The sequence below is a fragment of the Odontesthes bonariensis genome, chromosome 11, assembly GCF_027942865.1.
Source record: "Odontesthes bonariensis isolate fOdoBon6 chromosome 11, fOdoBon6.hap1, whole genome shotgun sequence".
Taxonomy (NCBI): Eukaryota; Metazoa; Chordata; class Actinopteri; order Atheriniformes; family Atherinopsidae; genus Odontesthes; species Odontesthes bonariensis.
This window is the reverse complement of record NC_134516.1, coordinates 22,476,617-22,494,120: the sequence shown is the minus strand read 5'-3', so window position 1 is coordinate 22,494,120 and position 17,504 is coordinate 22,476,617. Positions and strand designations below refer to the sequence as shown.

Here is a 17,504-nt window from a genome sequence, read left to right as displayed (position 1 = left end):
CTTTCTTCATTATCTGCATAATGCACACATGCAGATTTGAAATAACCAGGAAAACAGACAAAAAAGGCAAAGAAGAAGAAGCAGCTTGTGGAGAGATCTAAAATACTTTTCCCTAAAACTTCATGCCTAAATACTCGAGACAGTTTTGACAGACTTTTTCTTTCCAACCGTTACACGACAGACCAGACGCCTGTTAACTCTGTTTAGATTTTCTCCCCTCGCTTTATTTATTTATATATTTTTTGTGCCGGTCACATTTTTACCAGGTGACTACCACGCCTGACTGAGCTGGTTTAAAAGGGTTGTTGGGGGAAGGAGATAGTCTGCTGCATCCGAGCACGATCATGTTTCCTCTACTTGCGGTCGTCAAACAGAAAGTGGTGAAGCAGGAGAAACAATAGAAGGAACTTTCAGGTGTGCGGAGTGTTTTTCTTATTTGTATCGCAAGCTCGGTGCTGTCCCCTTGGGGAAGAAGCGCCCCGGTTTCACTAACGCGGTGAGAGCATATTGTAATTGTTTTGGGTTTTTTGAGGGGGGTAAAGAGTAAATAAAGACATCAGGGGAAGGGAAGGTGTGAGTAAGTGATTCAACCACTGAAAGAAAGAAATATGGTCGAAGGAGTACAAGTGCTTTTTAACCCTTTTAAACTAATTATCAAAGTTTTTAAGATTAACAACCTGACTTAACTGTAAGTGCTTTCCTGAGCTTACTGCATTTGCATTTTTCTCTTCTTTTTTTTTTTTTTTTTGTTTGTTTTTTTTTTTGTTTGTTTTTGCGGATCTTCAGGATGCTTCGTTGAGCATGAACTTTATGCTCACGGCCTCGGCCCCTTTTTTTCCTCTTGTTTTAAAAGATGGGCTCGGCTACATTCCTCAGCGTAATCCTCTCGAACTGGGCCACACCCTGGGCAGAGCAAACATGTGGAGGGGAATGTATGCGGTGCAGCGGTAGCTAGTGTTCCCCCCCAGGGTCATTCACACAGACACAATGAGGCACTGACTTGAGTCTAATGTGGGGCTGCAGTGGACGTGGCATGCTTTGATGAGCCCCTCAGAGACTCCAACTGCTGCCATTCCTTAAACAGTCCTCCTCGCACAAAGGTTTCTTGCCAGTGCAAGCCATACCAAATTTAATTTGATCCACGTGATTTCACCCCCTACACCACACGGTCCTAATCTAGCTGATCTGGGGTGGGGGGGACAGGAAGAAATCAAAAGAGGGAGAAGTTGTACTGGCACACTGTCTCATGAGTCAGTTAGACCAGCTTACTAGGCTCTGACTGGAAATATTTGATACTAAAAGGAAAAAGAAAATTACACTGAAAAAACATTTTCTCTCAACTCTTGACTAATCTTCTATTATTAGACCAGTGTGACAACATGATTTGTAATGGATGCACTTCATGTCATGTAGAAAGCTGTGTTGCGCACCTCAATTACATGAGGTCGGATTTCCTTCAGTCAGACGTCATGCGCTGACAGTATTGTGTGGTAATTCAGTCTGCCTTGTGTGGAAAACAGCAACCCCAAAGCCACTTTTGCCTTCCATAATGCACTGTTTTGACATATCTTTTGATTTATAAATCTTATAAGTCTTCCTGCGGGGCAGCATTCTTGTGTTAGAGTTGTCACTCTGCATAAACCGATCGGTTACATTTCGCTTCACTGACTTTGATCTAAAAAGTTGACCCACAGGCTGGTTTTTAATTAGGCCAGCCCTTTGACCCACATGTGTTTTGGTCAATGTGTCTCAGAGTCTGAGTTACTCTTCTATGATTGTCACATTCTTAAAGTAATCAGGTATTAAAGTGAAATGCGGAGCTACAGTAACTTGACGAGGTTTGTGTTCATTGTTTCCTACTTTTAGACGGCTGAAATCACACTTCATTCACTTGCTCGTACGATGCATAGTCTTCTTGGTTGCAGATCTGGTCCTGCAGCGGATGAAATTCAGTGAGCCATTTTGCCTTTTTTATGTGGGCAGAAAAACTAAAAATAAAACGCAGTCCCTGGCAATAGTTGGGCACATATAGCAGCGGTAAATGCAATTTTGTTTGTGAAGCAAGAGGATAAGAACAAGCTGCATGATCAGACTTTATGTTTGATGCGATCGTTTTCCTTTAATCAAAAATGCACCCGTGTCAGTCCTGTATCTCTACATATCTGGATTTATAATGCACTGCTCTGATGCTCTACAGTAGTCGTATACTACTCTTCATACCACTGCTATTGTGCAGCCTTTGTTGTAATGGAGTTACAATTTTTTTTCTTCTCTATGAACCATAAACTGTATGGCACTCCTGTTGTTCGGTGTCAGATGTAAGAGTAGGTGTCCTTCACCTGATGCCTGCAACACGATGGAACGGCCGAGCACTGCAAATCTGCCCATCTGCTGTACCAGAGTCTCACCTGGTCTAAGTCCACCCACTACCTCTGAGTCATCGTTGTCCTCCATCACTCTCCGCTGCCCACATTGCTGATAAAGTACTTGATTCCCTGCGCCCCCCCCCCCCTCCCTGTATAAAACAGCAGTTTAAATCAGTGCTGCAGAATCAATGGCATCCTCACATTTGATGATTTCAAAGCCAGCTGGACTCCTTACAACTTCCTTACTGCTGCAGTCGTAGTTGCTGTTGTGAGCGCCTCTGCGGTAAACCTGAAGGCAGATCTATGGCAAGTCGGGTGGGAGGCTCGCTGTGCCTTGACCTTTAGTGTTGGTCTCATTAATTATCGATGTGTAGTTTGATCATCATTCAGAGACGAACCCGGGTTGCCTGAGAGAAGCATTTCTTTGCCTGCTTTATTAATTGGAGGCTCATGTTACGTTGTTAAAAAAATGCATTGGAAAATCAGTAGCTGCAACTGTCCTCTTTTTTTTTTTTTTTCCTGGAAAGGCCAGCGGTGGCAGCTGCTAGCCACAGCATGTTAACTGCATTGCTAATATAATGAAACATGGTGTTTAATGTAGCCCGTTTTACACATTGAATATAATCTTTATCGGGGAAACATGTTTACTCCATCCCCCAGGTTTCTTTAACTCTCTGTAATTATTTGAAAATGGACAAGCTCTAAAGATGCTCCCACCCAGCCATTCTTAGCTTGTTGGCACAGATCTATAAAGAGACACACACACACACACACACACCTTGGGAGCTACAAACAGTGAGACAGACAGGCCCAGCTGCCTCCCAGGGGCCTGCCTTTATAATGAGACAGAGATCTTCTTAATTGGCTTCATCTAATGAGCCAACAGAAATGCAATCTTCAGGGGCCCTCCTGTAGAATGGGTTTCCTGCACTTTCTTTTTCCAGATGACTGTTGGTCTGTGTCAAATAGACAGTTGTGAACCAGGCCTACCATGACAATCCCAATCCCCTATGAGCGTATGTCATCGGTGAGATTGACAAAGTTGGTTGATGAAACGTCCAAGCGTGCGTACCTGCTCTCATGTTTGGATTCGAGTCTTAATGGTTTAATAAAGCGGAGTTTAAATTGCGCTTGTGGTGATTGGCATGGACGTCTCCTCCTAAAAAGCAACTGCACAATAGAGTTTGTCAAGTGTGAACTCCTTGTCTGTACTGTGAGTCTTCTGACTCGCATCCCATTCAGGCTCCGTAAGTGACGGACTCAAAGTAAACCTGACTTAATTTCTCGTTAAATGCTGTCTATACTGATGAGCTGAATGGAGACTTTAACTTTCTGCCCTCTTCCCCACACATGATCTTTGAATTTGAATGTGTGCCCTAATATACATAATAGAGAAGCAATGATTTGAATCCGAGTGATAAGATGATATTGGCCTGTGTGTTTGTCTAAAATAGCTGATAGTCAAAGCTAGATCATGTATTATGTCAAACATTAAGCTCAATAGGCATCTGAGAATAACCTGATGTCCCTCTTGCATATCATTGGATGCCTAAAAACAAGTATATCACTGGATACTGTTGCCCTGTCCAAGCTAGATGTATTATTTGTAGCACGCGCTGCCCCTTTCCCCCACCTGACAGGGTGGCCATACCGTTAAGGTCAACTTTAGGCCATTACAGCGTGAGCCGGGGGGGGGGGTTGTAGCATGCAAAGTTCATGGACGAAAGTGAGATGGCCAATTTCACACCCAGCAGATGCCTGCACCAGTGACCCACAGTGACAGGTGGGGGACACTAATTGGCAGTGTGAACCATCACTGAGTGTGCTGAACCCATGGTGGGTGAGGAAATGAGGGTTCGAAGGGAAGGGGCAACAATACAGTGGTGAGCATGACTTGGCTCCACAAATCCTTCTAACATCCATGTCAGGTCGAGCATATAGATACGAATATACACACGTATTCTTGTCCTAAAAATGCATTTTGTCATTCCACCTGGATTCATTCGGCCTCTGGCTCTCTTTTTTTTTCTGACTCATTTGCTAAATAATCCAAAGCTTCCCTTCAAGAAAAAAGGAATAGTGATGATATGGGTGAATCCTGTGATCGATATGTTTACCCGCACCTGACAATTTTTTAGATAAGACCCATCGTGCGGCTCAAAGGCCGAGTCATTGTGCCCTGGTTTATTGATCTCAATTCTTTGACCAAAGGGCACTTATTACTTTAATCACGCATAAGCACTCGTTCGGCTCGCTGTTCCTCAATCATATGAGGACTGTTTTCATCATCTCCGTGTGGGATTAGACTCTCTTCAGCCCACAGGGGCTTGCAGAGGCCTCAGAGGCCTCATCACCACAGCCAACAAACAACATTTCAAACCTTACTCCCCTTTGGTTGCGCCTATCAAACTGAAATTGCAATGATTGTTTCCCGGTTTCTACCCCCGTCTGGTCTAATTTACGTACATTTAATGTACATCTTGCGGTTTCATCTACAATAATTGTGTTTTAGTCAAGGAAATAGAGAGATTGGTGTCTAATCATGGATGCGTGGTAGCTGTGAGACCAAACATCTCTAGCATGATTGGAGATACAAAATTCCTAACTTGGAAGTATCTGAAGTAATTGGACCCTTCAGAGTCTCTGCAGTTTGAAATGGTGTAGAAACCCCCCCAAATAACTGTACATCTGAAGTTTTTTTTTTTTTTTTTTTGTCAGCAACCGAAGCTTTAATCTCAAAACTGGAGAGTAAGCAGCCATGCAACATTTCTGCCCCTATCTGCTGAGTGTGTTAGAAAGAGGCTTTGATGAATAGATCTGCTCTCTCCCTTCCATCTCATTATCCTCCTTTATCTGTTGTATGGATTTACACAACTCCTCAACACGCTCTGACATGCTGTCGATAGTGTCAGCAGGGAGCGAAGATTTAGCCCAGTCGTCTTATTTCTTTACTTATTTATAGTTTTCCTGCATTTGTTTGTTTAATTTCTCTCATTAGCATTTGTAGTAAGTTTGAGCAGTTTCAGCTTTGAGCATTGAGGATTGATTGAAAGCCGTTAACAAATGTAAAATTAGGATGTTAAAATTAGGCCTTCCTGCTGTGTCCTCTCGGGGCTGTGACACAGTTCTTTCCAAACTGGGCCATCAACATCACGTAACCTATTTCTGTGAAATCTTTCACCGGCGTGGCTCGTTGAAGTTGTCCGTTAGCTTCAGAACGGCTGTCATATCAGCGCAGAGTTGACGAGATCTATCTTCCCAGCATTGGGAAATGTAAGCTTGTTGAAAGCAGGTTAATGCCTCGGACTTTTAGCTGTGACCCACCCATCAATGGAGTTGGAGGTGGGAAGTGTCAGAGCTGAGCCTTTCCTCATCTTATGTGTAGTTGTAAAGGTGCACCTATGTGGGACAGCGAGCCCCCGGCTTCACTTCAAACATGAGCACACGCTGGGTATTTAACGTGTACAGTACCTGCCTATGTGCTGCGTTGGTGTCCGTATGTGTGCGCAGATTAGATGAGCTCGAGGGTGGGTTTCATGTCTCAGCAGGTCACAGATGATCAGATTAACTGAAGCAGGGCTCCAGCCTTTAGCGGGATTAGCAGCATGGGCCAAGGCTTTGCAGGTGCCTCACAATGGTGTCATTACAGCCACACTTTGAATACTGCCTCCTCAAAATACAGTTAGGACAGTCGGACTCATACCATTACCTGAATGTTGTGCTTTTCACTGCCTTTCTTTTTTTATTCTCCTGGAATCATTCTTATATTTAGGGCCACATTACCCTGCCCTTAACTTTACGGTGTTGTGCACTTCTTTAATTTATCATTCAGACAAGCAATTTCAACATTTCCGAGAGCTGCCTGACCTACAGTTTGAGGGATCCGATCACAAGCTCAGTGTGCCAGCATTGTATGGTGATAACACAGGCATGTGATTTTTCAGCTGATGCTGCTATTTTGAGACGCCACCGCACGGACTAGCAGGGAAACGGGAAGCATCAAAGTTGGATGAAATATTAAAACAAGAGAAAAGGACCCGCTCTGTTGCTCAAGATACTTGATCAGCATAGAAGGCCTTTATGGACACGTCTCAGATGGAGGGTGGGAGTGTTTGCTTTTGAGCCCCGTGGGTGTAAGATTCATGATATCCAGGCATCCCAGGACAAACGAGTTTGAACAAAACAACATGCTTTATCGCACCTCGATCCCAGTCTTCCTCCTCTGTGTGCATATGTCTTCATGGCTCTCCCGTCCTCTTTATCCTTGGGTAATCTCAGGCGTGTCAGCAGCAGTACCACTCCGTCATCTGTGGGATTACAGCCAGTGAAACAAAGGCACTTAATTACTGCTGAGGCAACAGTCTTATGTGTGTCTGCTATGTGTGTGTGTTTCTCTGCTTTGCAGTTGGTAAAATAAAATAAAAAAATTGGTCCGCTGCATGCCCATGTTTGTATTCACTCCCATTATTTTTAATTGTTGTGTAGTCTAATAGGTGGGCAAATATACCTGTTTACAATATAATTAGAGCTGGAAAAGGAGCGTGGAGCTGGGCTTTCACAACACTTTTACATTAAATGAGTAGCGCTTACCCACTGTTAAACACTGATCCTTGATCTCCATTACCAGCTGAAATGTAAGCAAAAAGCTTTTGGCTATCATTTCAAAATGGATTTTTAATGTTTCCTGCTGTCCTGAAGCCTCAAAGCTTCAAACGGACCCATTAGTCCAAACCGATCCATTAGAGCCCAAAAACAAAACAAGATCCTTATGAGGAAGCTTTTTCTGCCCCTAAGGATAAAGGGAACCTCTGTCCATGTGCATCCAGCACCTCACTACTTAACCGGGTGCTGGGATCACTGGGTCTGCTTTTTTCGCTCTTTTGAGCACCGGAGTGCTGGCATCTCATAGCTGGGGGCTTTCTTCAAAGCGACTTCTTCATGAACTGCTACAGGGTGACCTGTAACCAGCGGTTGACGTCCTGGAGAAAAACTCTTGGGAGTAAACTGAGAGAGGAGAGGAGGAAGGGCAGACATTAGCAATCAAAAAATATCGTCTTTCTTTACACTGACCCAGAAAACACACAATGTTCCGAGACGATGCAGAAGAATAAAATCCAAAACGATATTTTGTCTGTGAAAAATATATATGGAGGTGAGCCATCACCTTGCTGCTGGTCAAGAACTGCTCTCATTTTGATATGTATAGCCATGAATACAGACATCTGTAAGCAGAACATCAAGTGTGAAAGGAACAGCTTGAATCCTGTCTATTTCTTAGCAATGCAGATTACTGAGCATTAACAGCAGGATAGACATAAATGGCACAGAGTGGAGCCAAGCCACTTAGCTAGTGAAATATAGCAAGAAATATATGAGAATATTTAGAGGAAAGATCGGAGAGAGTGTTTTTCCACCTCCTGTCTTCGCCGGTCAGTTGAGATACAAGAGGTTCTTCGGCTATGCTGTAAGGGGATTACACATATCACAGGTTTCATGTCAGAAAAATTTGCGCCAGTTGCTCAAAGCAGGACCTCCTCTTTCACGCTGCGCAGCACAATCGGATAAACTGGGGAAAGAAGACCGACGGATACAGCCATCCAAAAACCAAATTTAAGCACGGGAGAGGAGGCCAAGAAGAGATCCCTCTGTGTTTGTTTTACTGTTTCTTCTGAGGAATATAAAGCATGTTGTGTTTTCTCTGTCCATCTGTTGCTCGCCAGAATCGGCATGGTCCGTGTTATATCTGACCAGCAACGCTATTAGTCACGGTCCCATCTCGCTGACCTAAAGGGTGCCACTGCCTCTTGGTCTCGGTGTTGCGATCGAGCGTCACTTCCTCACAGCCTGCTTTGCTCTGACCCTACTTGCCTCCAAGCTCTCTTCCCCGTTATCTTCTTTGGTGATGGTTCTTTCCGGGCTGCAGTCTGCCAAAACTGCCACTCAAACTACCATCGATCATGTCACTGAGCTCTGCGCAAGCATGAGAAAGACCTGACGAATACTCGGATATGAAAGGCCTACCCAGCTTTACAGGAGAACATATGAGCTTAATGTAGAACTTGCATGCACATATATCTGTTTCACAAGGCTCTAGTTGTTTTCCAAGTTGAAGTGTTAAGGGAAGGAAAAGCATAGCTCATTTAATGTAATTCCATCTTGGATAAGCACCACGTACTCGTCTTCCTGTAGGTGATTGGAAGCACAGTGACGTAATATGAAGGCGTTTCCAATTGCCCTCACAAGGAGATTTCCAGCTCCTCTGTTGGCCGCCGTCTATAGGCAGCCACTCTCTGTCTCCGGCAGGCCTCAGGATAGAGCGCCCATTGAGGGTGAAATGCAAATGTTACAGTGGTGAACGGAGGGGCCCACAACTGAAGCGCTATTCTTCGGAGCGGGTGGAAGACTGGCCCTCTGTGTCTGTGCCACCCACAGACAAACAACAGTCATCACTCTGACCATTCACTTGGGTTGATAAAGAAGGTGGGGTGGGGGGGCTTCTAACCACTGGTGAAGATGCCAGGGGTAAAGCCCGGGCAGGGGATGCTAATGCCAATTAGAGATGAGCCTTTTGGGCCGGAGCACCCTGTGAATAAATGTATTATTTGGAGGATAAATCTCCCCAGCGTTTTTATCTGTCCATTTTACACCTCTGCCAAGTTTCATATGCAGCTGGGTAGATTTGAAGTGATCCAGCTGCCAAATAGTCAGGCAGGGGGAGTGCACTGAAAACATGCCCCACCTTGTCTCTAGCTTTAGTGGAGCAATTTATCCAATATTGGAAGTGAATCAGGTACTCCAGGGGCACAGCTGACTGACTCATAAGATAGTCAGTCGTTTTTCTGTCTGTACCTGAAAATCATTAGGAAAATATTCAACCCGAAAATGACATCTGCTGCTTATAGAAAGACATCTAGACCTCAAAAGCTGACACTAAATGCATCGTTGGGGGGGGGAATACATTAGAGAAGTGGGTCAGTGGCGGTTCAGAGTGTGTGTGTGGTCAGAATAATGCGTTTTTTATCGATTCTCGTCACTTGTTGCTTCCACAGCTCAGGCCCAAGTGGAACAGACAAATCCAAACATCACAACAAGATTAAACTCAATATTGTGATAGTTGTGATTTAACAAATGGAAATATTGAATCCCCCATGAGAAGTTTGTCACCGTGTTTGCATTAATTGGATTTTTCTTTTTTTTTGGTCTGCTCATGGCAGCGTGTTTGCTGTGCTAAATGTTTGCCTCGTCGTATTTCCCTTTGCTGATCAGCTGAGTATTGTGTGGCCACATCTAATTTGGTGGGTGGTCGGTAGATTCCCGACACGCACTATCCTTCTTTTCAGTGCTACGAATGATAACAAAAGGGTCCTTATCATATGTAAATCTGGAGATATCCTTTTTATTAAGACATTCGTGGTTTAGACACACAAGAGAAATATCTAACAGTAGCGGAATAATGGCCATTTCACAGTTCAGATCATGGTCGTGAACACCTTTTGTTCAGGGTAAAAAAAAAAAAAAAAAAAGATGCTTTCTGCCAGAATGGATTTCCAAAAATTTCCTCAGTTGGTCAGATTACTGAATAATAACTGGTAAGGGACAACCTTAATGGGGAGATGTCTTATTCTAAGCTTCTAAGCTTGAACTCCGGCTCTACATCAGAAAGTTACTGTTAATGTATCCGTGATCTCTCCCTCACTGATGTTTGTTTTACTCTGTGGTGCAGAGGATATGATTTTCTAAATCCAGCAATTATGAACGTATTCCAGAGCATGGCTCTTACAATGAGCCACCCTGGAGAAAGGTGTAATTTCTCTGTGTAGCTATGGCTACGCAGTGGCGGCTGGCGCGTGAACCACAGAGGTGCCACAGTGCTTTCAAAGATCCTTTTCATAGACAGCTGCTCGAAGGCAGTGCACGTGATGAATGGATTTCTGCTCCACTCCGAGTGGGTGGCTTAGACACTGTGCACTTGCACTGCATGTGTGCCTTTCTGTGTGGGAGTTTGTGCGTTTGTGTCTGCCACGCTCACAAAGGGATGAAGGCTTGAAACCAGATCATGGCACACTATTGTCATCGGTCATGCATGCTGCTTTTTCACCCCGTCATCACCAGTCGTGAGCCATGAGTACTGCACTTTTTTTTACAGGTGATGCACAGCTGCCCTTTCACAAAGCTTTCCTCCTCTTATGTGCTTTGAATCCCCAAGTGTGGTCTCTAAACCTGCAGCCTGGAGCCTTTACCCATAATCATGATGAGCACTTTCCAGTTTTATTGTAGCTGTTTTTGTGCGTTGTTCTTAGGATGTTTTAATAAAGATTTTAGATTTTCAGCTGATGTGGGCGAAAGCTTTTTAACCGCTGTGCACAGAACCTATAGACCTACAGAACCTACAGAACCTTGGATTACCTGACCTTATAACTTCCGTTTGAACGCAGATTAAACTCTGCCAAACAAACTCATCTCCTCTTTTTCTGCCAGTACGTGTCGTCCTCACGATTCTGTAGAGGACAGAAATATACCGGGGGGGTAAAACCCTGTAGGAAGGAGAAGAACATGTAACTCTTACATTTTATTTTAATTATTTAACCTTTTATTTAACCAGGAAAACCTCATTGAGATTAAAAATCTCTTTTTCAAGGGCGTCCTGGCCAAGACAGGCAGCAGCACATTGAACAGTTTTAGACGAACACACAGAAAACGTGAAACTAGATTTCAGTACATTAAAAACACAGAATCATGTCAAAATGAAGTGCAATTTAGTGCATCAGTCAAAACATCTGCAGCCAGATGTGTCCGCCTCCAGGTCGCTCAACAACAGTGAAAGTTTCAGGTCTTTTTGTAGTTTATTCCATGCAAACCTGAACGCCTTCTTTCTCAGTTCAACAGACATTAAAAAAAGATCCTGGGAACGAATGAATTGGAATGAAGGCTGTGTTAACACCATCATAAGTGCGGACTCGAGCCGTTTTGCAGTATCCGCTGGTTCTCCTGAATCATACTTAATCCTCATATCTATAACTGTAGAACCTGGATTTATTACACTTGATTTAATTATCCAAGATGGTACCCTCTCATCCGAATAAAAGCTCTTCATAGCCTCAGAGTTAATACCTACACCGACACTTGTGTTAACATCCAATTCAAAAACTCTATTAATCCATCTGTTGTTGATTTAAGTCTACTCACTCATTCCTAATCAAGTCCAGTGTGTTATGAAGCGATTGACATTGCACAAATACATAATGATATTACTTTAGAAAATCCAAATTACTTCCCAGCAAGTGCCCCCCAAGGTCAGACTGCAATGCTCAGAGAAACTACAAACAACCCAAAAGCTACATCTCAGACTCCACAGGCCTGAGTTAGCGTGTTAAATGTTAAAGCTCATGACTGTATAATTTGGAAAAGGACTGAATAAGTATGGCTTGTTTGGGAGGGTTGCAGGAGGAAGCCTCTTCTCTCTAAAAAGAACATGGCAGCACAGCTTAGGTTTTATAAAGTTACATCTGAACAAGACATCTGGAACGACGTCCTTTGGACAGGTGAGACCAAAGTGGAGATGTTTAGTTTTAATGCACAAACGTGGTCTTTAAGCTTTGCTGGGAATTCAGCTGTATTAATATACATTTTCACTTGACTGTTTTTACAAAAAGAGAGAATTGCAGAGCATGTACAGAGCGCCCATTTGAGTCTAGCTGAGCAAATGCATGCAAGAATGATGTCGATATGCCAAAGTAATCTAGCGTCAAATGTGAGACCATCTGTCTGACACCCAAAACTCGGCTGAAATTGGGTCATGCAACAGGACAATGAGTCCCAAAAACACAGCAGCAAATCTGCGACAGAATGTTTTAAATAGAAAAAAATAAAAGTGTGGCAGTGACCCAGTCGAGGTCTGGACTCCGGCCTGATTACATCAACGTAATGTAGCTGAAGGTGGTTCTACAAGCCGTTGTGTCGTGGGTGCGTGTAGTTTTTCACACATGCCACATTATGAGGCCCTGTTCACTTCATTTGAAGGCCTGTAAAGAGAAGATGAGTTGTACTATGTCCTGAAACATGAAACCTTAGAGTTAAAGGGATGTACTTTCTTTTTAATGTGACTGCAATTAAATGATGCATTGCATCTCTTTCTATTGGTGTAGGAATTTCTATTACAATGGCAGACCTACTTCTTTTTTTACTACTTCTCCCACCTTGAAATTTGAGAAGGGAGAAGATGAATGATGCTAATTTATGCAAAGAACAAACATGATGTGGTAATAGATTGTGAGTAGATCTGCAAGAAAATGCTCTTTAACTAAATTTTACGAGGTTAAAGTAAGAGGTTTTTCAAGTGCAAGGCCTGCACTTAGTAAGACGGCACATGAGTGTTTTGAACCACTCTGCCAAGTAGTTTCACTACCATTTGTCTCATTTTAAAAGGGAAATAATGATGGACAAATGCAAGAAGCATTTCTCCCCCCGTGGCTATAAATGAACAAAACACAGGGCAAAAAGATGGATAATGGCCTCTTTCTTCGGTCCACCTAACTGGCAGGTTGTGTAGCGAGGGCCTGTAGTGTGTTATAATTTGTGTCCGTCTGTGTCTGATCTCTACAGGGCGCAGTGGTGATGCTGCGTTTCCCCACTGACTCGGTCTGGGATGCTGTCCAGAGCTCAGCTTCAGCACCAGCATCACACACAGAATCACACCCGCCCACACAGTTTCTCCTGCACAGTTACACCTGCCCACGCACTCTTTCTCATGGCCATGGATACACAAGACACACACACACTATGAGGCTTTAGGTTGCGGGCTTCAGTGCTAGATCCTCTGGCCTGGATGAGGCTCAGCAAAGCTGTGCGTTTGTGAGCAACACTGTGTATATCTGTACAAACACACATGCCTGTGTGGGTGACGGTTGTTGTGACTGAGGGATTTAGTATGCATACGTGTGGGCAGGTGTGATTTTGTGCGTGTGAACCACAAAGAAGGAGTGAGAGGGTATCAGTGGAGCTTTCACACCAGGTTGTGGAGGTCAGACCCTCCCGGCTCGGGACTCTCATCATTACAGAGCTGCAACATATGTGTCTTACATGTAAAACACCATCTTCATATATCCAGTGTTGTTACTAACATGCAAACAACATTTTCAAAGAGGCCTATGGTGTTTACAGACGTAATGTCCTTTGAAGTCTCTTGCGCATCAAATCGATTGAAAGAAATCCTAATCATTCCAGCAGTATATTTGATGTTCTGTGGGGTGTCTTTAAAATTAGTCAGACTTGAAAATTTGACTTGCATTGGTTGTTTAGAGCCAACTCGGTGCCGGCATCAAGCTCAAGTTGCTCGTATCAAAGTTGCAAGTCTGAAAATCTGTGTTCAAATGGAGCATTCCTTCCAGAAGCACCACAGTAATGTAGCTCGCCCTGTATTTTGACTCAAAATGCGTCAAGCTCACAGTTTGGATATTGATAATGTACTAATATACTATCTGTCACTCTACTTTAGGTCGACTGTTTTGGTTCAATACCACTTTCACAAATCATTGCACCGCTCAGCTGGAAACCCTGTCAGATATGATACAAATCATTACAGACCACCACGTCACACGGGATGCATTCTGTACATGGCCTGTTGTCATTTTGTCTGAGTCATTCTGATTGTGTGCAGCGTAATTAAGCTCAGACATTACCAAGCACTGTGTGGACACTAGGCAGACCTGTCACATTTCCTTGTAGGAGGAAATGAGAGCGCTCATGATGAGAATGATATTGCTAATCAGGACACTGTGCCGTGGGCTGTCTGTGTCATGGAGTTAAGGGGTATTTAGACAAAGCAGCAGACCTCCTCACACTGGACTGATTCTGATTTATTCTCACTTCCTTCTGCCCTCCCTAACATTGACCAAGACCTGCCATGCCATGCCATGCCAGCCATGTCACATCCTCTCCTTTTGTCTTCTTGGTCTTCCCCTTTTATCCCTCTGTACAAACCATCAGTCCACTCTGCCTGCATCCTTTACTCCCTTCACATTCATTTTCTACCTTTCTCTTTGTTGCTCCCTCCTGACCTCCAGCACTTGCTCGCTGTGCAATACGACTGCAGAGGCGATCCATATTGGATCACTGTGTTTGCCATTAGCTTCAGGTTTGACAGTGTAATTGCCTCGATCCACCAGGGTTTCTGTAAGCCTGACCCCGCCGGCCCAGCATTTGCATTTCCACTGAGAATACGAGACGATCTGTCCATCAGAAGGCTGCAGAGATACAGTTGGGATGTTTAGATCAGCTAGAACAAGAGCGGTTAACCTTTGTCTATCATTGCCTTTCTCGTTTTCTTGTCTGCCCCATGACCGCTCACTCAACGTGTTCAAGATGAAGGCATGGCAAGAATCTAGTAGGGTTAAAAAGCTGGAGCTGAGAACTAATGCCCCACCAGATCAGCAGAAGCCTCCTTCAAGATATTCTATTTTCCACACTTAATATGAATATATGTTTACTACCTTTAGGTGCTTTATGTTTTGAAGTCTGTGGTAGAAATGAATGCTTATGTATTTGCCACATCGTCAAGCAGACGCACAACCTGTTCTGAGGCAGGTTTATCATCAAAAGCTGCTTTTTTTCCCGGTTCATTCAGATTTTCAGGCAGCTCTGGAAATGACCTGGTTTGTGTCTCATTCTCACCTGTCAACTTTGTTTTCCTCCTCAGGGCCGCTGCACGCGAGAGAACTGCAAATACCTCCACCCGCCCGCTCACCTCAAGACCCAGTTGGAGATCAACGGCCGAAATAACCTGATCCAGCAGAAGACGGCGGCGGCCATGTTGGCTCAGCAGATGCAGTTCATGATCCCTGGCACAACCATGCAGCCTGTGGTTAGTGTTGCTTCATTGCTGTTGGAAATGCCGTAATTTAATAATTGAATAAAAGAGAACTTGTTTTGCTGTGCTGTCAAAAGTCTGGATTTGGTCCTGTTCAAACATGCTGTTTATGTGACATCATTTCAGTTAAAGTCAATATTTTGCAAGATCACATATTTGATGTGTGTTCCTTGCGCAATGCCATGTTTTTTCTACTGGTTTTCTAAGAGTTGATGCATAGAGATTATTTTTGAGTGGATTTACAGTTGGTGATAGCGACAGCTTTAACTGACACACAGACACGATCCATTGAGGATATATTTTACTTGAATCGTGTAATATCAGGTCAACTCAGTCAAAGTTCATTTAATTAGATTTACTTTGAGCTAACTCATCAGATTACCGTGTTTTGAGATTACATCTCAGACCTGAGGGACCATAATTTGTTCCTGCGGTTGTCATTGTTGCATTGCACAAAACTTACCGGCTGCTCTCCAGCGTTTTTTTTTGGGTTTTTTTTTTTCGGCAGTCAGCGGTAAACCGCGGTTGTGCTGGACAGCTGCCAGGTGTGGGTGTGTTTAACTGCTTCAATGTAAGGCAAGGCAAAACTAAAACAGAATATGCATGCTCAGCAAAGTCTTTCCAGGATACACAAGAGGTTAGAAAAACTCTGTTGTTTCTCGCTTTTTTCTTGCAGCCATATTCGCTCTGTTCTCCCAGCTCTCTCTCTACCTGTCGTCCCCCCCCCCCCCCCCCCACCACCACCACCACCACCACCTCTCTGCACAGCTGTGCTCTCTGTTCATTTGTCTCTGGTGTGTCTTCTCTCACTTCTCTCGCACTTTTCCATCTCTATACCTTCTTTCTGCCTCCGCTTCCCCATTCTTCCTTCCTTCCTTCATCCATCATTTCACATCTTTGCCATTCCGCTGTTTCGTTAGCATTTCAATTAAGTTTGTGGGGGAAAAAAAGTGGTGGCAAACTTTCTGCTCTTCTCTCCCGTCTATAGCAAACGTTTCAAGTCAGCCAGGGCCTGGGTTCCAGTGCAGGTTTGAGTTACGCACCTTACCTGACTCCGATGTCCCACAGCATGGGCCTGGTACCCACGGACATCATGCCCAGTTCCCCCGTCATCGTCCCTGGAAGCCCGCCCATCTCAGTGAACACCGGCTCTTCCTCCAACCAGAAACTTCTGCGTACTGACAAGCTGGAGGTGACAAAACCCACTGAAAGTCTTCACACTCCTGCAAAAAAAACCAAAAGCATAGAGAAATATGTTAAAATAAAGGAAAATCTGACTGTTTTATTCCTCCAGAGTGTTTACAGAACGACCTCTGAGTATTCGTGTTCACTTTCCCAACAGATTTAAAGGATTAAAATACTAATTACTTCTTTAGTTGCCACAGGAGTTATCATCAAATGTACACATGAAAGTTCTTTGCCGCCTTTAAACTTTGAATTAAATTCATATTTGGAATTCACTTTTTAAATGCATAAACTTGTAGTAAAAAAAAAATGGTTTCAGACAAACATCTTTGCATTCTTTAATGTAAATTATGACACAAATAATTTCCTTTTGAAGTTGAATAACTCCAAATAAAAGCTTTTACGGAAGCCTGGAGTGGTATTAAAATGATTAGACCTAATATCTTGTTTCTTTGATTAAAAAGAAAAAAGAAGTTTTGTCTGTAAAAGAATAAATGTTCCTTTAAGGGATAAAGATGTAAAAATAACAAGTTGTTTATATACATTTTAAACAGAATTGATTCTGTTCTGTACTTAATTACCTTCGAGCATATGTTAAGAAGCATGATTATGTTGTCACTTGCCGAGATAATTGAGGCTTGTGTCGCAGACATGAAGTCAGAAATGAGATGCTGCGATTTTACGGGGATTTAAATTGGATTTAGTTTAAAAAAAAAACCGGCTACTTGCTAGACAGTCGCAGTTAAACTGAGACAATCGTAAGAGCTTAAACTGTCTCCATCTGCCCCTGTCGCAAACAACTCTGAGAATAGCCGTGTGATTGTGAAAGAGTGCACGAGGTGGAGCTTCTTTTTTTCCCCCTCTCTCTCTTCTCTCTACTATATTTATCAAGATAAACAATAATCTCCCTAAGACCTGGAGGTGATGCGTAGGTGTGTGCCTGTATGTGTTTTTCTGCTAGAGTGCTATCACTTAGCAACTGAACGGAGCAGGCTCTAATTAAACAGTATCCCTCTGAGGCACGTATATGCACTCCTACACGAAGCCATGTATGTGCAGTTTTACCTGAATCTCTAGGTGGACTTTAT

General features: G+C 43.5%; 1 protein-coding gene across 14 annotated transcripts in view; it reads left to right on the top strand.

Moving 5' to 3' along the window:
* Positions 1 to 17,504, top strand: part of LOC142391817 (muscleblind-like protein 2a) — a 47,195-nt gene that overhangs the window by 15,045 nt on the left and 14,646 nt on the right. For all 14 annotated transcript variants that reach the window (XM_075477918.1, XM_075477921.1, XM_075477916.1 and 11 more), the window contains exons 3-4: positions 15,061 to 15,225; positions 16,220 to 16,423. In XM_075477918.1, coding sequence (XP_075334033.1) covers positions 15,061 to 15,225; positions 16,220 to 16,423 — 369 coding nt within the window. The remainder of the gene's footprint in view (positions 1 to 15,060; positions 15,226 to 16,219; positions 16,424 to 17,504) is intronic.